The following is a 26229-nucleotide window of genomic DNA, read 5'->3' as shown; positions in this document are numbered from 1 at the left end:
CACTCTGGGGTCTGCATAGCATAATTGCCAGGTTATATACTGGGGACTGTACAGTGGCAATGCTGGCTTAACAGAATGTGAGCCCCCTAAAGGGGCTTTTTTTGTGGGGATTGAGTTTAGGGTGGGGAACACCAAGGCTGATGACCTGGCCAAAGGGGTCTTCATGCAGTAAAGGCCTTGATGAACTTATACTGTATGGCTTCACTGTAAAAAATGGGGTCTTACAGCCTGGAAGGGGGTAGTATAATGATGAAGTCAGAACTGGGTGTCCACATAAGAGGGGCCTCACTTCTGGGTAAGCTGGGTAAGGTCCTTACAGTTGGTAATCAGGGCCTAATGGCCTGGGAGATGCTTTAATGGGGACCTGTAGTGATCTGGGTCAGTGTAATGAGATCAACAAAGCTTGTTGGTCCACCTAAAGGGGGCTTCACTCTGAAGTCCACATATTGTAATTGGGAGGATATACACTGGAGACTATACAGTGGCAATCATGGCCTTACAGACCCTCCCAACTTGGCTTCCTTCTGGGGGCAGTCTAGTGTGGTCTCCCCACCTTTCCGATCTACAGTACTCACTGTCCACGAATGGCCTCTGGTTCTGATACCAGGTGATGTTGAGTGACGGGTATCCATTCCTGGCTGTGCAGGTGGCGATCTGGAAGAGACACACAATGTGACATTTGAAGCTGCTCAGTGGCTGCCCAAAGGGTACAGGACACTGATTGACCTCGTGGTCAGTACCTTGGAGGGGTCCGTTTCAAGAACTGAAATTCCGGTGTGTGTGCCTTCAATTTCTGGAGGCTCTGGCTTAGCTGAAAAAAGAAGAAGGAGATGACCACCCAATGAATAGAAGTGGCCACGAGGGTCAGTGGGTAAGAGGACAACTAGAAGGAAGCCTACCAAACACGAGCAGTTCTGTCCTGCTCTCTCCATTGCCTGCTGACACTGCTCCGACCTGACAGAAGAAGACTCGGTGGTCCTGAAGTGTCACGTCCCTGATGGTCAGCGTGTAGTCCTGGCTCATGCTGATCCTGTTGGTGTACTCCGTGCCGTTGTCCGCAATGCTCACTGGACCCCCCATGTAGTAGATCCTCTCTCTGTGACTTGGACCCATCTGAGGAAGAGGAAGAAGGTGAGCTTGTGTGACCGTGAGAGCACTTGTCGTATGTGTGTGTGTGGAGTTAATGTCCATCTGTGTGACATATGACTGTATACCCTACAACTGTGCATGTGTGTACACGGGGGTCCGGGTGTAAGTGCTGTATACTTTTGAGCTAATCATCTGTGTGTGTGTGTGTGTGTGTGCACAGATGTGTGAGTTTAAATGGGTGCCATGGAGTCCATGTGTGTGCTTCATAGTAGGCCTGTCTACTGGTACACGTTGGCACACACGTACTGAACGCATACCAGTTCTGACATTGGACCATTAGAACTTTTGACTTCCAGGGAAATGAAGTCTGGAGGGGCCTAACTATAAGCTCCATGTTGGACTTGTCTATGGTCAGATGCACAAGAATTTCTCTGGACTTCGTATACGTGAAGATAAACATGAACTGGAACTGAACTGGAATCTGAAGTAACACACAAGGGGAGAATTTCTCTGGACGATATTGACTACAAATGTTTGTGATGTGCCACCTGTTGAAATGACTGACATAGCAAACGGATGGACACACAGTTACAGGGACACTTGTCCTTTTCTTGAAGTGTATATTGTCCGACTGCAGTTCAGCTTGGGGTCATGGTTGGTGGCGCCCACACCTGGCAGCTCTTAGTGTGAGGTGAGAAACTGAATGCCAATCCACTGGACGAGCCACTGATGCCCACCAAATACATTTGCCATCCACCCATCCATCTCCTTAACCCACTAATCAAGGGTGGGGTGGAGGGGCAGGTGGTGGCATTTAATCCAATGCAGGATGCCAGTGGGTGTAAATGTGCTGCGAGTCCATCGGTAGGCACACTGGCATTGCTGACCCGCACACCCACAGCTGTGCAGGGCCGGTTCACTTCGGTGTTGTGGGAGGACGTGTCTCCATGCACTATTTTATTTATTTATGCTGGACCTTGGGGTACTTTTGAGTGGATGGATATGTGCAGATGTGGCAGATGAGTGTACAGCTGTGTGCTTCTGTCAGTTTGCCATCTTGGCCTCTTTTCTCCTGGGCAGTGGCTCATCTGTTGTCCAGTGCAGAGTAGTGCAAGTGGACTGGTGGAATGAGAGATGGACAGGGACTTTTAAAACCCCCATCCTTGTCTTTTTACCTTTTTGTTTCTTATGCTTTTAGGATGAAAGGTGCTATATAAGACAGACCAATTAACTGAAGCCCACCCTTTTCTACTGCCCACTCCATTCCCCATTTGACTGCTCACACTTTATGTTCACTTACAATGAACCACTGCACAAACGTGTTGTTGGTCTCCTCCGAGATGAAGGCCTCACAGGGGATGTTAGCCGTGGTGCCACGTAGCACTTTGACCACCTCCTTCATGGACACGGTCACCATCGAAGTCGTCCCTACAAAAGAAGCAGACATGGAGCTGGTCAACATGATGGTGTCCTCCGTACTCCAGCTAACAGGAGAGAAGCCGAAAGGCGACCGTCTGAGCAAAGAGCGTCACGCAATGCGAGGAATCCGAGCAAAAGTGCAGCTCATAGCTTTGCAGTGCGTCACCAGGGACATCAAAGAAAGGGGCCATTTAGCGGAGAAGAATTGGCCAGTGTGCTCCAGCGGCAATCCTCACATGCCTTCCTTGAGAGCAAACGATAAGAAGTGACCCCATCGCCGATTTCGGCTGGACCTGAGAGGAAGCCATCTCTGTGCAACTCACACAGCTCACTCGCTGCCTGTCTCCATGTCTCCCACCACACCTTCACAGTTCATCCCGTTGATACAACCCACCCAGTAGACTTGCTGAACACTTCAATTTCGGACGTAGCCCTCCTAGTTTAGAATGTGACTTCCTGGCCTGCCACCTGCTCCCAGTATGTCTGCCCCATTTCCTACATAGAACTTTCCCTTATAGCCACTTCAGACCCCAGTCATCACCTGTGGGGCAGACCTGAGAGGACGCTGTCACCGTGTCACACGCTGAGCTACTCAAGCGTCTCTTGGAGGTTCATCTTTTCCCATTTTAGATCCTCCTCCCCAGCATCTCTCCTATGGAGAAACTTTTTGGAAAAAATACCTAAACGAATACATGCAATGTGATAGTAAATAAGTAATAACAAAATGACGTGCATATAAATAATTAAATAGAGCATTCCTCACTCCTCGTCTCTGCTTTATACTCATTGTTTGTCGGCTCTCATGCACACAGAGCCCAGTCCTATGAATGAAGACACGAGTCCTATCTTAAGTTATAGTGATCATGGGGTAGTTGGTGTGAGTCATTAGGTGTGTCAGACAACATGACAGGCCTTCAGCTCGCTAGGTTTATGTAAACGAAAGCTACGAATGAAAATCGCTGGAAAAGTTGTGTAATGTGACATGACCTTTAGTATTTACTGAACCCTAGCCGACTAATTTTAACTGTTTCCTCCAAACCGGACCCACGCTAACACCTGATCTGAACTTCTGACATCTGAATATTGAATATGGGAGACAGGGTGTGACAGGCCTACATCAGTCTCCGCCCACCTCAGTCCCCACTTCATCTGGCAAGGAGGAGGAGAGGCAGGGTCTGACACGCCCACCTCAGTCCCCGCCCCATCTGGTAGGGAGGAGGAGGGGTAGGGTCTATGGTCTGACACACCCATATTAGTCCACAGTTCATCTGGCATGGGGGAGGCAGGGTCTGACACGCCCACCTTAGTCCCTACCCTTCTGGTATGGAGGAGGAGTGGTAGGGTCTGACACGCCCACCTCAGTCCCCGCCCCTCTAATAGGGAGGAAGGAAGGCAAGGTCTGTCACACCCATGTCAGTCCTCAACCCACCAGGCAGCTATGGGAGGATTATTGAGTATAGGAGGCAGGGTCTGACACCCCCACCTCAGTCCCCACTTCATCTGGCAGGATCTTACATGCCCACGTTGATCTCTGCCCCCTATTATCTTCTTTTTTTGCCAGTCATATGGCAGTTTGATTGTTTCTTTCTGTGATGTATTGCTGCAACATTCTGAACAAAAGACCTTATCCCTTCCCATGAATTCTTTTAAAATCATTTTATCTTCTCAAAAGTCTTCTATTTCTCCTGTATCATTTAAATATATCATAATTGATCTTAATAAAAATCTATTCTCTACAATCATCTTGATAATTTCACTAAAACTATAAAAGACTTTCCTTGTTGATTGCTTTTGTCTATTAGTTTCCGATGGTAATTCCCAAACTTTTTACATTATGTTATAAAGTGTTGTCATGTTTCTTTGCCCCCCCCCCCCCCAATGTCTTCCAATATCATATAAACACTGATGTAATCCTCAGTGTCCTAACCAAAGTCTATCACTGGTAATGTTATCTCTCCTTGGCTGACTGTTACATTTATTTATATCCTTGACTAACAGTTTAATTGATATAAATGTCTTCTCTTACTGCTGTATTACCATTCTACTTGCCACTCATTTATAATTAATTTTTTGATTAAATTTTGAATTTAATTTTGTCCCTAAGGTAATTCTAAACCTACTTGCTCTTTATTCAATGCTTTTGTGCCAATTTATCAGCCATCTCCTTACCCAGTATAATTTTATGCCCTGGAATCCATCTTAGTTTGACTAATACTCTGTTCGTGTCTTATGTTAATTTGTGTTGCATTTCTAAAATTAAATCTTCTCTTTTAGCTAACAGACTCTTCCGTTAGCAAGGAATATAAAGCCACTCATCCCGTGTTCTGCAGCAAGTGGAAGATTACTAAATATGGGAGGTGGGGAGGGTCAGAAAAAATGACCACGCCCACAACAGTCTACACCTAGAAGTGGACTTGTGAGGGGAGGAGTACTGAGTACAGTAGGCGGGGTCTGAAATCTGACAAGGCCTACCATCAGTCCGTCCCCCAACCCCCAAATTCTAGTCCTACAGTGAGGGGTAAGCCCTGTTTACAGTAAACTTACAAGCCGGTGCTGTCAGTGACCAAAATACATTTATGCTCAGGTGGCGCATTTCATCGCAGTGTCGATATTTTTGTAGTCAGTAGGTGGCAGTATTTGATCGGTGTCACATACCTAACAATATCCATCCATCCATCCATTATCCAACCCGCTATATCCTAACTACAGGGTCACGGGGGTCAGCTGGAGCCAATCCCAGCCAACACAGGGCACAAGGCAGGAACCAAACCCAGGGCAGGGTGCCAGCCCACCACAGGGCACACACACACACCAAGCACACACTAGGGACAATTTAGGATCACCAATGCACCTAACCTGTGTGTCTTTGGACTGTGATAGGAAACTGGAGTACCCGGAGGAAACCCACACAGACACAGGGAGAACGTGCAAACTCCACGCAGGGAAGCGAACGCAGGTCTCCTTACTGCGAGGCAGCAGCGCTCCTAACAATATCACAGCAGAAAAAGTGAATTGCTCAGATGATTGTTCAGCTTTCAGATGGCTATCCTCGATGAGACACTACTGATGGTAGAAGGGTTGTGCCTGTTATTACCGACTTTACGATAACCAAAAAGGCAGAGTGTCCATGTTTTCCTTGTTGTCTTGCATACTGCTCCGTTCTGTCCAGCACCAATTGCAATTTAATTCCACAAATTTGTCATCATCTGATTATCTTTGCCTCTGTCACCACACCTCAGCTTCTAGCCTATCCTCAAAATTTGCTATTTCGGATATGCAGCGATGCGCCAGAAAAACTTCTGTGCATAGCGCGTGTCAAAAACCCATCGTGCCCGAGCTGTGTGAGGGGACAAGTCTCTGTGTCTCGTGTCACTTTGGCTGTGTGGTTCGCGCGACCACAGCTTTAGTTTTCAGTCATCTCAAGCCACATTTACAGCAGACACCTCAGATGCAGAATCCTGATGATGAGTTCAGAGCGTTTGTGATTTGAAGCAGCCAGTTCGCTATCTGGTGGCACGTCGCCGTTAGGAGACCTGGGTTCACTTCCCAGGTCCTCCCTGCGTGGAGTTTGCATGTTCTCCACGTGTCTACGTGGGTTTCCTCCGGGTGCACCGGTTTCCTCCCACAGTTCAAAGACATGCAGGTTAGGTGCATTGGCGATCCTAAAATTGTCCCTAGTGTGTCCCTGATGTATGCTTGGTGTGTGTGTGCCCTGCAGTGGCGTCCTGCCCGGGGTTTGTTTCCTGCCTTGCGCCCTGTGTTGGCTGGGATTGGCTCCAGCTGACCCCCGTGACCCTGTAGTTAGGATATAGCGGGTTGGATAATGGATGGATGAGTTCGCTATCTGCCACAGACATGCCCAGTCACAACTCAGAGAATGCACGTCACTGACAACTGACCAATCAGAACGCTGTACTCGCTAGCGCCCGCCCTCACAACCTTGACAGGTTAAAATGACAGTTTCCATTTCAAGGCGTTTCACATTGCGACTGGTGTGACTAAAATAAATAAATTAAGGAATAATTAAATAAACGCATGAACAAAACTGCAACAAAAACATATGGCATGACACATGTAATGATTTCTGCTCACTTATCATTTTGTTATAATTTATGTATTGCCGCGTTTCACAATGCATTCATTTATTTGTAAATACAATTTTTATTTCCGAAATATTTATCTCCAAGTTGCTACAATTTGCCCCCGAGCACGAGCGTCGTTGGCATCAGCACTTTTTAGAAGCGTATGCGGCTTTTCGTTTCAGGCCATGATCTCACCGGAAGGTTAAAATGGTGGGGTTTTCGCGCTGTTGACCAACGGAGGAACAAGGGCTGATACAGAGATCAGGGGCTTTGCCAGTATCAGTACGTAGGTACTGGGGGCTTAGCCCAAAATTCCTTGACGTCCAGGAGTATGGGGGCGGTGGGGTCTGCCTCGGAGATTTTGCACTGTTGAAGGCCAGGGAAGAGGGGTCCATCTCGGAGATTTTTGTGCTGTCGCTGTCCCTTAATCAAAACGGTACACAGAAGAAACCGGGGCTAACCTGTAGAAGTTCAGGCGCTGTAAGCATACGTGCATTGAACGGGTGGGGGGTCATCGCTGTCGAGGATCAGGGACTGAAACAGCGCCACTGTGCTAGAAGCCTAAGAAGTTTAGACGGGTAGGGAGGAGGGGTCCGACTGATCAGAGACTGGAGATCGCTCCGGAGTCATATCCCACCTTATGTCGTTCACTCGTTTCACTTCGCCCCCCCCCCCGACTTGTCCGGTTTGCAGCGCCCCCTTGACCCTCCCCATTACGCTCACTAGGGGGCTCACTAGGTACACAGCACCTTACTTTCTGGGCGGGTGATTAGGAGACGAGCCTCTAATTGGAGGAGATTTCATTTATTTCGTTGAGGAGATGCAGGCGAAGGGTGGACGCAGCCTTCAAATCCAATAACCCACTTAAGAGTGAAGCAAATGCACTTTCCGTTCGATAACGACGGCGCACGGCCGGACTTCCGCGGGTCCAGCGGCCTGAGCAGGTAATTCCATTAGAGCGGTGGAGCGGCTTAACCCGTCAGGCACCGCCAAGGCAGCAGCAGCAGCGCCTCTGGTTTCACTTCATTAAACTCTTTGGCCATTTTCTATGATTTCGGTGTGCTGGGTGCGCTTGGTCAGCGCTGTAGCAGTCAGAAGGTCAGCATATTAAATTCAAGCAGCACGGGTGTCAAACTCCAATCCCAGTGGGATGGGCGCGATGGCTGCAGCTTCAGCCACTTTTTAAATAATTATGCTAATGGAACGGCCATCTTTTACCTTCATTTTACCTTCGTTTTAATTGACTTGTGTTTTAAGATTCAGAACCCTTCATTGTTTATTTTTTTACTCATTAAAGTGGTGCAAAAGTGCCAAAAGATGATCAAGTGAACCTCATCCCATTTGAACCTTTTTGACAGATCTGCCAGCCTTAGAGTTAAACAGCGGCCTACAGGAAGAGCAACAGTTTGCTTCCAAATAAGAAAGTGGGTAGAGTGAGAATGTCATCCTTCTTGGAGCGGAGTGTAAGACCCCCACACTTACGTGGGTAAGGAAGAAAGGAGTTCTGACTTGTAAAAAGAAAACCAGTTTAAACGAAGGCAAAAAGATGTCTGTTCTGTTAGCAGCAGCAATTGGTTATTAATTAAGGAAGTGGCTGGAACAAAAACCTGCAGCCATCATAACTCCCGACAAACTGAGTTTGACACCCCTGCTCTATAAGATGAAGATATCACTGGCCTGGGAAAAACGTAAATGTTTTAGGAGTCTTTCTGGACAAAGTGAAGAAATTAAAGGATGAGCGGTCAGGTGCACAGGTCAGTAGGTGGTCAATCAGGAGATTGTGTAGGCAGAGCAGCCAGAGAGGACCATTGTGGTAAATTAGTCAGATAAGGTGAGCCTATAGATCAGTCCGTTATCTCATCAGGTGTAACTGGGCTTGAGCCACACACCTGTCAAACACAGGTAATACAATACATTTAAAAATATTTTCTGTCTCTTCAGTGCCTTTTTTTGGGATCCTTGTGTATTTGTACCTCCCTTGATGGGTGCTTCCTTTCTCATTGTGTGTTCCTGTAAAACCTTCTGCTCAGATTCTGTCAATTTAAGGCATCTTGTTCACCTCCCGTCCACTTTTATACCTTCTGTCTTTGAAGTCGACTCTCAGCATGCCTCCTACACCTTTACTTCTCCTTGTGTGTCTCACACTTGCAATTCTTCTGTCAATTGCATCGCCAAAGCCAAGCTGACCAATCACACGTACACAAAGACCTTAGTGTTTTATTATATAGTAGATAGATGAAAGTTCTAACTGATTGAGATGGAGTTAGGATTTGTGTATTTTCTCAACCTCACCAAAATGAATTCCTGGTTATGCTCTTGGTTGGTAGTCAGCTAGTTGGGAGGATGGCGAGAATAAAAGGGGCAAATGGAGAGTCTCCCTGGTAAATCAGCAGTTAGTCAGCTGGATGGGTGAGTTGATGGGTGATCCATTAACTCATCAGTTCAAGGTGGATATTGACAGTCAGGAGGACCGTGACATGGTGACACCTGTGGACAGGTAGCAACACTCTTAAAAATCAAGGTGCCAAAGTGGTTCTTCAGAGTGATGCCATAGGGGAACCATCTTTGGGTCCCTAAAGGATCATCCACATGAAGGTTCAATAAAGAACCTTTGTTTATATAGACCCCTAACAACGAGCGTTTCAAGGTTTTGAGATATCGGGGTCTTAGCCTCTCTCATGGGTGCTGAGCACGTTGACTTACATATTTAACATTGAGGAATTACTTTTTGGGGTGTCGAGGATGTTGAATTTCATATATAATATTAAAGAATGGGGTGGGGGATACCCTCTGGACTTTTCGCATGTCGATTATATGTTTCCAAAATTGGGGAGGTTGCTTATTTAATGGCCACCTTGGGATATTGAATGCATTGACATATATCTCTTGTGGGACATGGCCGGCCTTTTATCCCGGCCGATACCCCCAGGCCGCCAGGTGGAGCTCTTCATGCAACACAGAGGTGCCCTGAGTTCCAGCAGGGCATCATGGACAGTGGAGTTTTTCATCACAGCCCTGCTGGATATCAGGGGAACCTCCAGGGGATGCTGCAGGAAGGCCCAGAGACTATTATGTGCCCTATAACCCGGAAGTACGTCGTAGTCATAGCGACAGGAAGAATGACGTGCTTCCGGGGTGAAGAAGAAGAGTTTTTATATGACCCGGAAGTGTTCCTAGATCACGTGGACAGCGAGGGCGAAACACTTCCGGGTCAAGGACTATAAAAGGACTATGGGAAATCCCAGAGGTCGAGCTGAGCTGGGTGGAAGGGTGGCAACGCGTCTGGGAGTGTGGAGGATTATTGAGTATTGTATTATTGTGTTTATGAGTATTGTGGAGTGGAGGGTGCTTTGTGCACTGTATTGTCCAAATAAAACGAATTATTGGACTTTTACCTGGTGTCTGGAGTCAAGTCGGAGGGTTCAAGAGGACGACAGCGCCCTCTATCTGTCACACTCTCTATTATATAAAAAAATCCTTCGATGCAATGAGACTTTTTGAGATGAGACTTTTTGGAAGAGAGATTTTTTCAAGTCCTGCCCTCCTCTCAACCATTTTCAAACAAGACCACCCTCTCATTCGTGCGAATGCTTTTGTCAGACATACTTCCTGCGTTTTCAGCTCTTATACATTTTTACGTTTTCCTCATTTTATTTTCCCAATTAAAGAAGACGTATTATCTCCAAATCTTATTGAAGAATTTCATCACGAATGGCTATCAACATAAAAAATGAGTACACGCACAATCCTAGCAACGAGAAATGAGAAAGTCAAACGAATTAAAGCCAAAAATGACGATAGGTTACACAGCAAATTGGTTAAATGCATATCAATAGACTGTGCCGAGACAGTTGGTGGTGATGGTGCGGAAGATGAAAACATTGACTTACAATATCACGAAGAATATCTACAACCGTTAACACTGTCTGGTCTTAGAACACACGAATTACTGTAGAAAGAAGGATGTACCCAAGAAAGGTAATGTAGTACATCTTCAGGGGATAACATTAGACACCAAAGGAGATCTTGATATGCCATTTGTATTAAAACTTTAACAGTTTCCTGTTAGAATAGCTTTTGCAAAGACAATTAACAAATCTCAGAGCCAAACTTTCGAAAAAGTCGTTTTTATTTAATAGAGAGAAAGAAACGAAATTCAATCATGGGCAGTTATACGTTGCGTTGATGCATATGTACCAATTCCATGAAAATAAAAATCTGTTTAAATTGTACATCCGCATCCCCATACGTGAGCGGCAGAACCGCAAAGAGGCTAGCGCAGGCCAGGTAGGGGTTGGTGAGCGAAGCAAGCAGGGGCAAAGCCCCCTAGTGTATATATACACAAAGATCTGCTTCATTGGATACACACATATAACTAAATAAAAAACAATAAAAACCTCTAAAGCCCCCCCACCCCCTGAAACAGGTGATTGTTACAGGCTTCATAAGTAGTTATGAGTAGATGATACCAGATTTATGAAATGTCAGAGGGTTACTGCATTTTAAAGGACTCCAGCTCAGTTCAGGCCTTCTTGATCTGCTGTATGATGCCAGTTAGCTCACTACACGCTAAAGGTTTCTGAGGAAACTTTTTCAAAGCCCACAGACCCAAATTCACATGCAAAGATCTCTTCCCAGTGTGAAATGGCTCCTTGTTAAGTGGGGTGCTCTATGAGGAACCACACAACCTGCTGCAAGAATTATTACAAGAACCAGAAAGTACAAACACATACCGTAACTCCAGTTCTCGGGTCCTTGCACTGGCTTCCAGTTAAGCTTAGGGTTGATTTCAAAATCCTTCTTTTAATTTATAAAGCTTTGAATGGCCAAGGCCCTGCTTTCTTATCTGTGCCTATTGTTACTTACAAACCAGCCTGCTTTAGATTACAAGGGTTAATAAAATAACAGTGGGAGGTCAAGCTTTTAGTCAAAGGGTCCCATAGCAGTGGAATGGTCTGCTTGCTAATATAACAGATGCCCCTTCAGTCTCAGCTTTTAAATCCATGCTGAAGACTCACAACTTCATTCTGGCTTACCCTGACTAGAGCTGCTGATTAGCTATGCATACTGAATCTCTGTTTGTTAGTCATTTGTATAGGAGTAATATGATATTTTTACACAACGTTACTCATCCTTCTTTGTTCGGTTTCTCTTCTCAGTATATACTTGTGGCACTCAGTGCTTCTGGTCTACCGCCAGGCTGTTCTCCTGCATATGGAAAAGTCATCTTGGATAAAAGAGTATCGGATGGAAAAATTCTCTCATCTGATTGGGCGGCCACCACAGACACCACTATAGAAAACCCAGGAGCGGGTAGGCGGTCTGTTGGCCGAGGTTTCCAGGTCTCTGATTTTATATTTGACCTTCTGTTTTACAATGTTAATTTCCGCTGTTGTCAACTGGACATAGTCCATCAGTTCATTAATGGACACATATTGTTGGTTTCCATTTCTGTTTAATCAGTTCTGCCATGTTCTTGTGTCTTTTAACAAATCTGTATTTAGATGTGTACCAGTTGTGTATTTAGTAATTAATATAATCTATACTTGTATTTTAACTGAGAATTGTTCACAGTGCTCTGCGCCTGCACTCGGGGAAGGGCGCTACACAAAAAATAAGTTGGACTCCATTATTATATTGTATTCAGCTGGTCAGAAGGATAGTCACATGGATATGTGAGTGGACAGAATTTCAGGTCAATAGTTGGCTTGTGTGGTGAAATGGTAGGCAGAAAAGAGATGCCCATGATAGTCAGTCATGTGGGCAAGTGGTCCTGTCAGCTGGCAGTTACATTCTTAAAAATAAAGGTGCCAAAGTGGCTCTTCAGAGCGTTACCATAGGGGGACCATATTTGATTCTCAAAAGACCCATCCACATGAAGGTTCCAGAAAGAACCTTTATTCATTTAGAACCATAACTTCATAAATAACCATAAGTAGATAATAACAGGTTTGTGGAATACCACTGGGTTCCTGATTTTAAATGGACTGTTACTGCATACAGTCACACAGGCCAAGTGAAGGCTTTCTTAGCCCACTATACAGTCAAGATTTCTGTTTTGTCCACATATTGGGAACCTTCTCAAAGCCTAGGTAATAAACTTCACATGCAAGGAACCCATCCCAGTGTGAAATAGTTCTTTGTTAAACAGTGGATCTACCAGGAGCCACATAACCCTGTCCAGAGCCACTTTAGAAGTGGTATGTTTAAGACTGAGCTTGAATGGATGAACTTGTCAGTTTGAGGTAACTGGTTGGCCGTTCAGCCAGTCGGGGGGACAGTCCAACAGCTGATCAGCAGGTGACAGCGGCAAGTAGTGACTGTGATTGGCAGATAACGAGTTAGGGAGGTGGACTTCATGACAGGCAGTTACAGGTTCCTGGGGTCCTGACTGTCATGTGCACACAGGAAAGTGAGGTTCTGACCTGCTTGTGCTGATCAACATGCATGGTAGTCACTAAAGTAGTCACTAAAGGCAGTCAGACAACATGAGATGAACCCCTGGTCAGAGTTAATGAGTTCCATTAGTAGCAGGACAGGCATACAGGAGACCCGAGGAGAGCCTCAAGGCAAGGAGTCAAGAAGACAGCTGGACAGGAGATTTGGTAGGGGCCACCATAATCCTGCAGGTTAAGGGTTTTGCCCAAGGGGTGGCTTATCAGGAGAATGAATCAGCTTGTGGGCAGCCGGAAGGATTCAGACAAATAACTGGGCAAAGTGATGGGACAGTGAACGTGTGATGAGCTGGCCAGTTCAATTGTAAGTGGCTGCTCATTTAATGAGAAAAATAGAAGAGAGATGTGAGAACCGAACAGAGTTGTGGTCAGCAGGACAGTCAGAGAAGTGAGCTGGGCAAGTATGTGGATGGATGTGGAGGACTAGGAGGACAGACCAGCTCTACTGAGTGGTAAGCAGAAAAGTGAGCTAGTGGACAGATGGGTGCATTTGTAAGGGAGCTTCAGGACATTCAGCTATGACGGTCAGATAAGCTATTGGAGGGTCCATGGATCTGTAGATGAAGCAGGAGCAGTCCATTGCTTGGACAGGTTGAGCTACTAGATAGTCAGTGTTTTTATAGATATGTAAAATTGGAGATAGCAGACGTCATGGAGGGATGAGATAACAGACAGTCCTTTACATGGGTAGGAGAGTTACTGCATTGTCCATTATATGGGCAGGTTTGCTAAGGGCAGCCATTTACATGGACAGGTGAGCTAGTGGGCAGTCAGCTATGTGGACTGCTATGATGGTTACTGGAAAGTCAGTTTTGTGAACAGATGAGATAATGGAGGGTCACCTTCATGAACAGAAGGGCTACCTAACAGTCTCAAACACTAACAGATAAGGGCGGCACACAAGTTGCTGAGCAGACACTTGAATGGGCAGTGGTAATGGGGTCAGTCAGTCAGGAGAGATACAGAACATCCTGTTTTATGGGGACTGATTGGGTCATTCTAGCTACTGGACAGTCACTTACCTAGATAGATACATATTGGCGAGGTACAAGAAAGTCAGCCACCAGAATAGGAGAGCTACCGGACAGTCAGCTTTACAAGCACAAAACACGAGGACAGTCAGTGACATGGAGAAATGTGGTGGCCACACTCATGTACCTGGACAGCTGAGTTAAAGGGCAGTCAGCAACATGACTTACTGGACAGCTCTATGAAGAGGCGAGTCCATTGTGTGGATGGACAATTAGTTATATGGACACAAGAGCAACTGGACAGTTAGTTACATGGAAAGGTGAGTGACTGGACAGTCCATTATGTGGGCAAGCAAGCTGAAGGACGATTAGTTATATGAAGAGGTGAGTGACTGGCCCAGTCCATTACATAGACAAGTGAACTACTGGATAGTTAGTTTCATTGAGGGGTGTCTGGCTGGACAGTCCATTATCTGGAAAACTGAGCTACTGGACAGTTAGTTACATTGAGGGGTGAGTGACTGGCCAGTCCATTATATGGAGAACTATACTGGTGGGCAGTCATTTATATGAAGAGGTGAGTGACTGGTCAGTCCCTGATATAGACAAGCGAGCCACCACACAGTCAGTTACCTTGGTAGATTGGACACTTGAGTCGTTTACATTAACGGGTGATCTGAATCTATCATGAGAATGGGACAGCTGGCAGAGAAGTCACCTCATGAGCTTCAAGGCCCATCAAGTGAGCTGCTGTGCAGTAGGTGGTCAGGAGCCTCTAAGTCAACATTATGTCATTTGAGGTGGTGGGCAGTTACTTTGCTGGGCCAGGTAGGTCAGGGATCTGTAAAGTGATGGACAGACTGGACCGTGAGCAGTTAGTATCTGTGGTGGGCACCTACATCCCCCACCCCTAATCCTGGACCCAGGCATGGACCACACTAAAGTGAGTGCCTTTAGAACAAGCGGCCTTTAGGGAGGCAGTGACAGGGAAGGCAGAGCAGACATCGTTCACTTGGAAAACGCGCCGCAGCCAGACAAGTCCCATCAGTCATCATGAAAGACCGCATTCACAGCTGAGACCCCTCCCCGTCCAGCACTCCAGTGGGGCGACTTTAAATAGACACACAGTCGTTTGAAAGAAATGCCCCGGACCCCCTCCTCTCCAGCCCCCCCTTCCCTGTCCTTCGGAGTGAAAAGCAAATTTCCGCACCCGCGCGCTCCGGCTAGCAGAGCTGAATGGACGGCTTTTTAATTGGAAACATCTGGACGCTGCATGCGGGGAGGCTTGGTAATTAAGTGAGATGCTTGTGCGTGGAGTTCGATACGAGGGGGCAACCTAAACAGAGCGGGTTTGAAGCCGGAGAAGATAAAGTAGTAAAGCCCACCCAAAGGATAGGCAGAGTGGTCTGTGGATCCTCCTACGTGCACCACAGTGACTTGGCAACCGTGGCCGGCATAAAGGTGGAGGTGGTTTGAATGTCTGTCAGTGTCTGTCTGCCTCATGCATGCTTTCCTCCTTGCCACACTGGCACAGTGACTGGATGGGCACACCGGTGCCACCATTGCCCCCTGATTCAGTCTGGGCATTGCGCTCTTTGGGATGAATCTGATGTCTTTGCTTGCACCTCATGCTACCAGGCAGAGGCAGAACGATAGCCGGACATGACAGATGTGACACTTTTGTTGTGAACGAGTAGCCAGGGTCATTCAGCTCTCGTCCAGTTGCATTGTCCTGCTGTGTCATTGTCATTGTGACTGTGCTCTGTAAATCTGAATGCCCCTTACAGCCCCCACAATGCTCAAATAATTAACTGTCTTTCACAACGCAGACCGTTAATGGCGGGGCCCAGCTCACAGGACGATGCTGACCAACTCGACAAGTGGCGCGTCTGCCTCGCCGAGGAGTTGGGCAGCAGAGCCGAATGTCACCAGTTCAGTTCCTCACCATGAAACGCTAAACACGCATGTAAACAGCTGGACTGTAGTGTGCTTTGGAATGGTATATTGAGCTGCACATCCATCCTTCTGTCTTCTAAACCTGCTTATCCAGAATGGTGGAAGCCAGAGGCCATCCAGCAAGAAAACAATCGATAGATGGAGTGCTGTGGTATAGCGGGTCCACAGCTCAGATCAAAAAGGCCAGTTTTTAAATGGATAATCGCCGCACTTGTGGCTTATAGAGGGGGTGCGGTAATGTGGCCAGAGCGGTTCCTGGACGCTGCGTGAGGAGGGCGTTTCCTTGCTTATGTGCACAGGTGAGGAATCGTCCGCATCCGTAATTGAAGCTGGGATCTGCTGATCGCCACATCCCCGTAATACATAGGAGAAGCGCGAGGCAGAAGGGGAAAAAAAGGACAGAGACAAAAAAGTGAACGGAAGTAAAGAGAGAGAAACGCTGGGAGCGAAGGAGCTGGTGTGCTAGTGTGAGGGAAAGGGAGTGCGAGCAAGAGAAGACTCGCTGGTGTTTGCAGGTAGCTGGGAGAGGCGAGCCCTAGCAGGGGTGTTTGACCGGCACCCGGGGGCCGACGGTAGTAGTCGCTCCTGCTGAGCACTTGTGTGGAGCAGGAGTGACCGGGAGAAGGTTGGCTCGCCACATAAGGTCGCGGGAGTCGGAGATTTGGAGTGGAACCACAGCGTGAGTGCCCTGGCCATTGTTGGAAGCCACGTCTTGGTCTGGCGGAAGGCTGATGAAGCCAGGGGTCGGGAGACCATCTGACCAGCAGAAGTAAGGGAAGGTCAGCTGCAGGTAGGGCGACTCCCCTGGTGCATAGCCTGGATGGGGGAAGCAGGGCTTTGTTTTTAAAAGGATCTATATTACATCCACATTTTTCACTTGTTTTTAATGGATTATTTAATTATTGAACTTTATGCACTGCACTTGTTTTTGAACACTTTGCTTTTGGTTTTGTTTTAAATAAAAGCTCTTTGCACATTTTGCACCATCCCCTTTGCTTCGTTGTTGATGTCTTCACTGATCAGTTCATCCAGTTACATTATCGACGGTGTCGGGTTCAAGAGCTCCCAAACTGGAGACGGGAGCCTGGAGCAGAACCCGCATCATCACAGGTGCCAGTCCATCGTACGATTAACACACACACACACAGTAGGGGCCAATTTAGTGTTGCCTGGCTGGCCCATGCAAGTTGGAATCCATCTGTGTGTGTGTGTGACACTAATGACCCTAGAAACCGATATAAAGGCGCTGTATAAGTAAGACTTGCTTCTTTGTGTAACCTACTGTCCCAGATGCCCGTATTTTATTTGACTCACCATCTGTACTGGCAAAGCAGGTGCCCCAAAGCATTTTGGAAATCCTTAAGCCATCCTTCTCATGGACTAATCAAATTCTATTCATGTGGACTTTTAGGGGGCACAGTGGCAAAACCAAGAGTGGCACACTTCAGCTTTATCAGCTATGGCCACAGTCTGTGTCAGGATGTAATGGTGGTAGTAAACACTGACAGAAATGTGAACAAAATTAAAAGATGGACATGAGGGACTGGAAATGGAGTTTTAGGGCACGCGTGTTCTTGTCCCAACAAAACATCTTGACATGAACAACCTCGAATGTTGGGTTGTAAAAATGAATCTTTTACTTGAAGAGGTGAAAACAGGCCAGTTCAGTTACGTGGAGTTCTGAGGCACTAGATGGTCAGATACATACAGTAGAGAGGTGGGGTAATGGATGGGTGGGATGTCAGTTAGCTGGATACAACAACCTCAGGTATGTGGACGACACAACCCTGCATGCAGAAACCAAGGATGGCATAAAATGGCCGATACACGCCATGAAAAGCAAAAGCGAAAGGGGGATCAGCTTCGTATGTGGCCACCTCGGCTTGATCACTCGGTATGTATCAGAATTTGATTAGTTGTCCTAAACTCAGCACTACTGATGGTGCACACATGGCAGGTTAGACGCCTGCGCCAATCTCAGTGTCCAACTGTGTAGGGGTGCTTGTGATGCAGTTACATTGTGATATTAAACACTTCTACACGAGCGTCTTTTTGGGTTTGACATGGCCTGAACGAAATGGGACAAGGTAACAGGACTTGGGGACACACCGGGTGTTGATGGCTTAGTTTATAATGATAATTCTTTACATGTGCAGGATGTAGCGCTTTTCTCACTACTCAAACTGCTATGCATAGTGAGTGGGGGGCCACTTCCACCACCACTAATGTGCAGCATCCACCTGGCTTATGCGATGGCAGCCATTTTTGCGCCAGTGTGCTCACCGCACATTAACTGTTAGCTGGTGAAGTGGTGAGAGAGATCACCACATAGGGACAGGGGAAGATTAGGGGGCCAGAATGACAAGGACATGGTGGGCACCTTAAGCTTGAGTAGTGATAATATCATATTAGACCGGGGGGACAGCAGGGTGTACTGACTGTCTTTCTCAGTTCCTTGCAGCCCGTTACCAGGAAATCCCACCAGGTTCCAGTGACTTGGATGACATCACTTCCGGTCCCGGGGTGTTGGATGACATCACTTCCAGGGCTTTGGATGATGTCACTTCCTCTCTGGTCCTTTAAAACCGTCATCTTACCTCCAGTCTGGCAGTTCTGTTTTGAACTCAGTCTTGTGAACATCTCTGTTCAATAATTTTCAGACTTTCAGCCAGGTTATAATATACGGGTGGCTGCCCCAAACCTTTATAATGTCTGGAGAGTATTTCTTGTCACACTGGACATCAGGATACACCTTGCTCTTTACAAAGGATGCCCAGGTATCTTTTATGACCACAGAGCGTCAGGACCTCAGTTTTACATCTCATCTGAAGGATGCCGTCATTTTTACAGCACAGTGTCTCCATGACTGCACTGGGCCATTCAGACCACAGGGTAAGCGCCCCCTTCTGGTCTCATCAGCACCTCTTCCAGTAGCAAATCAAACTTTTCCTGTTTGGTCTCCCATCCAAGTACTGGCCAGGCCTCAACATGGTGGAAAACCTCTTCTGAAGTGCATGTGCTATGGCTGCTTATTAGGAACTGAAGACGTGAATGCACAGTGTGAGTGGCTGTCTGAACTGAAAAAGCAAACATGCAGGTCAATGGCGGGACTGGCAGGGCTCGGGGACATGCAGGGAGTAAATGGCTTAATTGAGAGCTGAAGACTTTGGGGACATACTGGGGCTGCTCGCTGAAATGAGCAGGAATAGAGCGGCACTCCCTGAGTTGGTGGCTGAACATTTAGAGACACTCTGACCTGAAAAGGGACAGAATGGGTACCAATGGCTGGAGGCTTCGGGACGCACTGAGGGATTGATAGCTGAGATGAAAAGTGACAAAGTGGTAGTCGGTGGCTTAACTGAATATGACAAGAGTGACACTCGCTCATTTAGTGGAGAGCGCAAGGAAACACTTGGAGTGATTGCTTATTTTGGTGAAGGGTTGGGGTTAGGGACATACTTCAAGTCAGTGGCTGAACTGAATAGGGACAAAGTGGCACTCCTTTAGTCAATGTTAAAGGCAGAAAGGGGTCTGAGATCCCAATGGCACACTGGTACTAGAGCAGAGAAGTGAAGCGACACAGTGAAAGCCCTCCTATGATGGACCAGTGCATGAAATTTGACATTATGAGGGGCTGTAGACTCATGAATGCCAAAAAATGAGTCCAAATGTTGTTCTTGTTCATGAGGAGGCACACTGGGCACAAGGCATGCTCCACAATAGCTCTTTCTGATTTTCCTAATGGACGCTTTGCATGCTTGCATATTCAAATCGAGCCTACAGCAACCAAATTGCAGGTGTCCATTTCGGAGTGGCAGCCCTCAGAACACCCGGCACTTCATTCTTTCCTTCTAACGTGTTTGTTCTGTGATGAAAGACAAAAAGCAGAAGCAGAGAGAGCGAATGAGCAGCGCCGCCCGGCTGGCACCGGGGCTTTGTGCTATAAATAGCGTAACCGAGGGTGGCTCCCATGACGTGGTGGCCTGGCAGCACAAAAGGCCTTCTTGTTGTCTTCTAGTGATTCCTTAGGGCTTCAGGATCGGTAATGTGGAAGGTTGGATCGAGAGAGGCGGGCAGGCAGGCATCTTCCTTTCAGAAGCCCCGAGCACCTGTTTGAGTGACCCTGCAGGGTACCTCCACTAAGACCTTATTTGCGTTTTGAAAGTCCAGTTGTGAACCAGTGGTCACCTGTTCTGTTAGTCCACCTCTGCATTGTCACACGGGCCACCTTCTGTGCGTCTCTCATTTAAGATCATCTCCCCAGTGACTCCAGGCCTGGCTTTGTCATATGGGCAGCATTCTCACTCGCACAGGTTGAGACCACAGCTCGACACCAGACGTCAAGTCCCTCTTACGTAAAGTCTACTCGATAACCTGGCTTTGTCACACAGGCTACAGTGCCCTGACCCATCTATGCCCTGTGAGCGTGGCACATGCCACTCACACACCTTTCCCTCAGAGGTCTTTTTAGTTTCCATGGCTCCCCTCCCTGTGACCCCAGTGCTGCCCCTTATGACTCTTGTCCTGAGGGTTACTGAAGTGATGCCCACTCATCTCGGCCCATTTCATCTGACATGGTGACAGAGAAAGCAGACAAAGCAGAGCAAAAACAGTGCAGCTTTGGACTGCCATTGCAACACAGTGGGGTCAGGGGCATGGGGTCTCTGTTGGGGGTGTAGTGTATTCTCTGACAGAAAAAAAAATGACATGCTACAGAAAGAGACAACTCAGATAACAAATGGGACTTTCCAACACTGACCCCTCCACCATTTTCATATCTTAAAAAATAGACAAAAGACTGCTGAGATATTGGGGAACGTCAAGAAAATTCCAGCTTTTAGGGTGAATGGGCACAGACCAAGGAAAGTAGCTGTGAGCGCGCCACCTGCTGTTCTGGGTGATTGTGGGGATGTTCAATAATAGCCCCCCCTTCCACCAGCCCCCCAGAGGAGGAGCTCTGCAGCAACAAAGCCTGACAAAGAAGGACTAAGAACTTTGTGTTTTGCTCCCACCCGCTGTTCTGTTCTTTGTCTGTGGCGCTAAGGAGTGATGACGCATGAGGCCCCTGACACCCCCCAAACCAGCTGGCACACCATCACCAGAAATGGCAAATATTTACTGGGGCTGTCAGCTCCCTGCAAGCAGCCTTCGCTAATGACAAGAAAATGCTGTCCAGGAGAGGCCTGGCACTGCTTGGCATGAAGCCCACCGGCACACTGCTGACGACTGCTGCAGGGTGCACCCCTAGAGCCAATGAAAACAGCCAGCAGCTAAATGAATGGGGATAAGACCACATCAGGACCAGGGAAGAAGTTAGCGAAACTTCACCAAGTAAAGAGTTGCTGAGCAGCGCCATTGTGAAATACAGTAGACCCTAAAATGGATGGGGGTCGGGGGGGGCAGCAAACAATGAGAAAAACCAGTGAGAAAACAGCACCTCATTAGGACGTAAAACTTCATTGAGGGGCGGCACGGTGGCGCAGTGGGTAGCGCTGCTGCCTCGCAGTTGGGAGATCTGGGGACCTGGGTTCGCTTCCCGGGTCCTCCCTGCGTGGAGTTTGCATGTTCTCCCCGTGTCTGCGTGGGTTTCCTCCGGGTGCTCCGGTTTCCTCCCACAGTCCAAAGACATGCAGGTTAGGTGGATTGGCGATTCTAAATTGGCCCTAGTGTGTGCTTGGTGTGTGGGTGTGTTTGTGTGTGTCCTGCGGTGGGTTGGCACCCTGCCCTGGATTGGTTCCTGCCTTGTGCCCTGTGTTGGCTGGGATTGGCTCCAGCAGACCCCCGTGACCCTGTGTTCGGATTCAGCGGGTTGGAAAATGGATGAATGAATGAACTTCATTGAGATTATAGAGAAATGTGGTTACCTGAATGTCATATGCTGGAAATCACTGAGTAATAGGACCTCATATAATTACTGGGATGTGGCATCTGCCAGGGTCAATGAGAAATGGCACCATGTGAATCCAGAACCAGAAGAATGACTGCCAAAGAGGACTTAAAGCTGCTTGTAAAAGAATCCATTAAAGTTTAATGGAAAGACAAGTACTGAGTAAAGCCAAACAACACCAGAAAGAGGAGCTTGTAAAATTACTGAGAAAAAACATCCATTAAAACATCCAATAAGTTTAATGAGAATCCTCATCCGCTAAAGGTCAAAGGAAATGAGAACCAAACAAGGCAACCAGGAAAGAACGGCTACTGTACCAGTAGGGAAAGGCGCACAGGGCGATAACAACTAGAGAACAGCACCCAGTTAAGATAACTTGAAAACATCCCCTGTAAAGGCTATTGAGAAACTGCACCCAGTAAGGATAAGTGGGAAACATCCAACTTCAAGGTTACTGAGAAACTGCACCCAGTAAGGATAACTGGGAAACACCCTTCATCAAGATTATAGAGAAACTGCAACCAGTAAGGATAACTGGGAAACATCCTTCATCAAAGTTATAGAGAAACTGCAATCAGTAAGAATCACTGAGAAACATCCAACTGCAAGGCTACTGAAAAACCGCTGCCAGTAAGAATCATTAGGAAACATACCTTCATCAAGGTTATAGAGAAACTGCAGCCAGTAAGGATAACTGGGAAACATCCTGGTCAAGGTTACTGAGAAACTGCACCCAGTGCGAATCAATGAGAAACATCCAACTTCAAGGTTACTGAGAATCTGCACCCAGTAAGGATAACTGGGGAAACATCCTGAGAAACTGCACCCAATAAGAATCACTGAAAAACATTCAGCTTCAAGGTTATTGAGAAACTGCACCCATTAAGGATAAATGGGAAACATCCTGTTCAAGGTTTCTGAGAACCAGCACCCAATAAGAATCACTGAGAAACATTCATCTTCAAGGTTATAGAGAAACTGCACCCAGTAGAGAGAATTGGGAAATATCCCTTATCAAGGTTACAGAGAAACTGAGCAAACCCAATAAGGATAACTGGAAACATCCATCATCAAAGTTACACTATAGAGAAATTGTACCCAGTAAGGATAACTGGGAAACATCCTGAGAAACTGCACCCGATAAGAATCACTGAAAAACATTCAGCTTCAAGGTTATTGAGAAACTGCGCCCAGTAAGGATAACTGGGAAACATCCTTCATCAAGGTTACTGAGAAACTGCACCCATTAAGAATCACTGAGAAACATTCAGCTTCAAGGTTATTGAGAAACTGCACCCATTAAGGATAACTGGGAAACATTCTTCATCAAGGCTATAGAGAAACTGCAGCCAGTAAGGATAACTGGGAAACATCCTGTTCAAGGTTTCTGAGAACCGGCACCCAATAAGAATCACTGAGAAACATTCATCTTCAAGGTTATAGAGAAACTGCACCCAGTAAGGATCACTAGGAAACATCCAACTTCAATATTATTGAGAAACTGCACCCAGTAGGGAGGGAGAACTGGGAAATATCCATTATCAAGGTTACAGACAAACTGAACAAACCCAATAAGGATAACTGGAAACATCCATCATCAAAGTTACACTATAGAGAAATTGTACCCAGGAAGGATAACTGGGAAATATCCTGCCCAAACAAAAGCACCGAATCAGATTGTAGAGAAACACCAACATGCTTACTGAGAAGCAGAACCTTTTCATTATGACTCGGACCCAACATCTAATTAGGTTACTCAGAACCACCAACAGGCCTGGCCTGGCGTCCTGTCCACTGTTTTAATGTCTGGGCAGCAAAAAAGACATAGCAGTGCTAGAGAACGTCCAGAGGGAAGTGAGTAAGCTGTTTCAGGTGCACTTCCAGTTGACCCATTGTGTCAATTACCTGGGGGATGCCATCCTGATGACCGGTGTCCAAAATAGTGGCCAAAATGCCCCAAAAAAACTATTTAACTAATAAACAGTTAAATAACAAACGAATGTCAGAAATGAATTCTGTGGTCCACAAACCCCCCACAGATAGTGTAAGATCACTCAAAACGGTCAAAATAAACACATACAAATTTGTAACAGATACCAAATCATAACAGTGGTGAGGTTATGGGAATATGTCTCCTCTTAAGGTTACTGGGAAATGTCAACAGCAAATTTAATGGGAAACATCAACCCCCATTAATGTCATTGGAGAACAGTAACATTTTGGTTCTGTTATGATTTGGTTGCTTTTTTAAAATATTTTTGATATTACAATGCATTTTTTTTTCTGGAGTTTTACTTTTGTTATAGGGTTTTAGAGAAAAGCCAAGCAAAATGACACCTTTTATTGGCTAACTAAAAAGATTACAATATGCAAGCTTTCGAGGCAACTCAGGCCCCTTCTTCAGGCCAGATCTTGAGGTTAAGTCTTCCATAAACAGCACCCATTAAAGTGTCTGGAAGAATGGCATCCAGCAAGGTAACTTTTGTTATTGGTAAACCATACCATTAAAATTAGCGGTGTAACAAAAGCGCTCTCTCGGCGCCCGATCCGACACAGAGGCACACGTAAAATAAAACAATTATTTATTGTTCTTCAGCTGGAGGGCACGTCTTCCCCGTGTCCCACAGCCACAGCACAGTCCCAAAAACAACAACAAATACAAAAACCACACTGATTCTTCCTCCACTCCTCCCAGGCAGCTTCCTCCTCCGACTCTGGCACCTTGATTGGTGGCTGCAAGCTTCTTTTATAGCCCACCCGGTAGTGCTCCAGGTGGTAATTGGCCTAATTAGGCTGCACTTCCGGGTGTGGCTGCGTTACAACCCACACAGTCTCAGGAAGCCTTGCAGCTCCCCCTGGTGGTGGCCACACAGCCCAACAGGGATGAGCTCCAGTGTAATATAATTGTGGCCCCAATGCAACCCAGAGGGGCTGCCACCAAGTGTTCCGGGGGACATAGTGTGCAACTCATGGCTCCAGTGCCAAAGGGGTATCCCGGCCGTCCACCACACTGGTTAACAGCACCAATGGAGGGTACTGGGAAACAACACTGAACTGGGTTAATTCTCAAGAAGCCCACACTTGACCCATCTCAAGTACCGTATATACTCGCGTTTAAGTTTTCCCATGGGGTTTGATTTTACTGGATAATTTCCGGTATTTTACAATGTCAGTCGTATAAGTCGAATGCGGAAAACTCACGCTATTGGTCAAAGAGGTTACGATATGTTAACGCCCACCTGAGAGAGTCTTTTTTTTTTCTATGTATTGTGCCTATGTGACCACGCGGTAATACCCGAACTATTCCGAAGCGATGTTTGCACTGTTTTGTGTTTGTTGTATCTCATACCCTCATACACCTTTAGCGTAACAGCATCCCTTATCTGCGAAGGAGCGTTCGATCAAAAGAAAATATGAAGCTGGTTTGAAATTAAAAGTCGTTGAAGTGGCGAAAGAAATTGGTAACTGCACTACTGCAACGAAATTCGATAAACTGGTGCGAGATTGGTATTGATAAGTCCTCACAGGTGGTGCAGTGGTAGTGCTGCTGCTTTGCAGTAAGGAGACTGTGGAAGATTGTGGGTTTGCTTCCCGGTTCCTCCCTGTGTGGATAGCGCTTTGAGTACTGAGAAAAGCGCTATATAAATGTAATGAATTATTATTATTAAGTCTGGGTCTGATTTTATGGTTGATTTTTTGGGTTTCAAGACCCGACTTATACGCGAGTATGTATGGTAGGTAATTACAGGTGACATGGAGAGTAAGTCTCTCCCATTGTTCTACAGAACCAATCAGGATTCTACCAAGACAGCTCTAGTCACTGTTGTTGATACGATACGGCTGGCTAGTGCTACCAACGTGTCATCTGTCCTCTGTCTGTCCTCTACCTTTGACAACCATCCTTGCCACCCTCTCTGATTCTGACAACACCTGGACCAGCCTCAGGTAGCCTGAGCCCTACCACTTGGGCAGATCCTACAATGTGTCCTGGTGAGGAGAGAGGTCAAGGGTGCACTAAGCAAACATGCAGGTGATCCTAGGTTCGATGCTGGGTTCTCTCCTCTTCTCTCTATCCACCTCCTCACTAGGCTCCATCATCCTGTCCCATGGTTTCTCATATAAGTGCTGTGTCGATGATAAGCAGCTGTACATGTCATTCCAACCAGAGGACCACACAGTGTCACCAAGAATTTCTGCAGGTCTCACTGATATTGCAACCAAGGTAAAGGAGCAACATCTCCAAGTCAGCCTGGCTAAGTTGAGACCTTCTTGTTATCCCAGCTTCTCTTTCTTTTCAACACCTTATCTCTGTCTAGCTCGGCTCATTATCACTAAAGAAGAACCCCAAAGAGCTTTGGGTGGTGATTAAT

At 46.7% G+C, this 26229-nt stretch overlaps 2 protein-coding genes across 3 annotated transcripts in view; one reads left to right on the top strand and one right to left on the bottom strand.

The window, feature by feature from the left end:
* Window positions 1-26229, top strand: part of LOC114656856 (40S ribosomal protein S25) — a 1002297-nt gene that overhangs the window by 281071 nt on the left and 694997 nt on the right. The window lies entirely within an intron of this gene.
* The window catches only part of LOC114656849 (cell surface glycoprotein MUC18-like), a 73906-nt gene that overhangs the window by 21043 nt on the left and 26634 nt on the right, over window positions 1-26229 (bottom strand). For both annotated transcript variants that reach the window (XM_028808432.2, XM_028808433.2), the window contains exons 2-5: window positions 2390-2517; window positions 900-1113; window positions 741-811; window positions 576-654 (exon numbers count right to left, since the gene is read on the bottom strand). In XM_028808432.2, the coding sequence (XP_028664265.1) occupies window positions 576-654; window positions 741-811; window positions 900-1113; window positions 2390-2517 (492 nt within the window). The remainder of the gene's footprint in view (window positions 1-575; window positions 655-740; window positions 812-899; window positions 1114-2389; window positions 2518-26229) is intronic.

Source organism: Erpetoichthys calabaricus, chromosome 9 (genome assembly GCF_900747795.2).
Source record: "Erpetoichthys calabaricus chromosome 9, fErpCal1.3, whole genome shotgun sequence".
NCBI lineage: Eukaryota > Metazoa > Chordata > Cladistia > Polypteriformes > Polypteridae > Erpetoichthys > Erpetoichthys calabaricus.
Note: the sequence above shows the minus strand (reverse complement) of the source record. Positions and strands in the feature narration are given on the sequence as shown.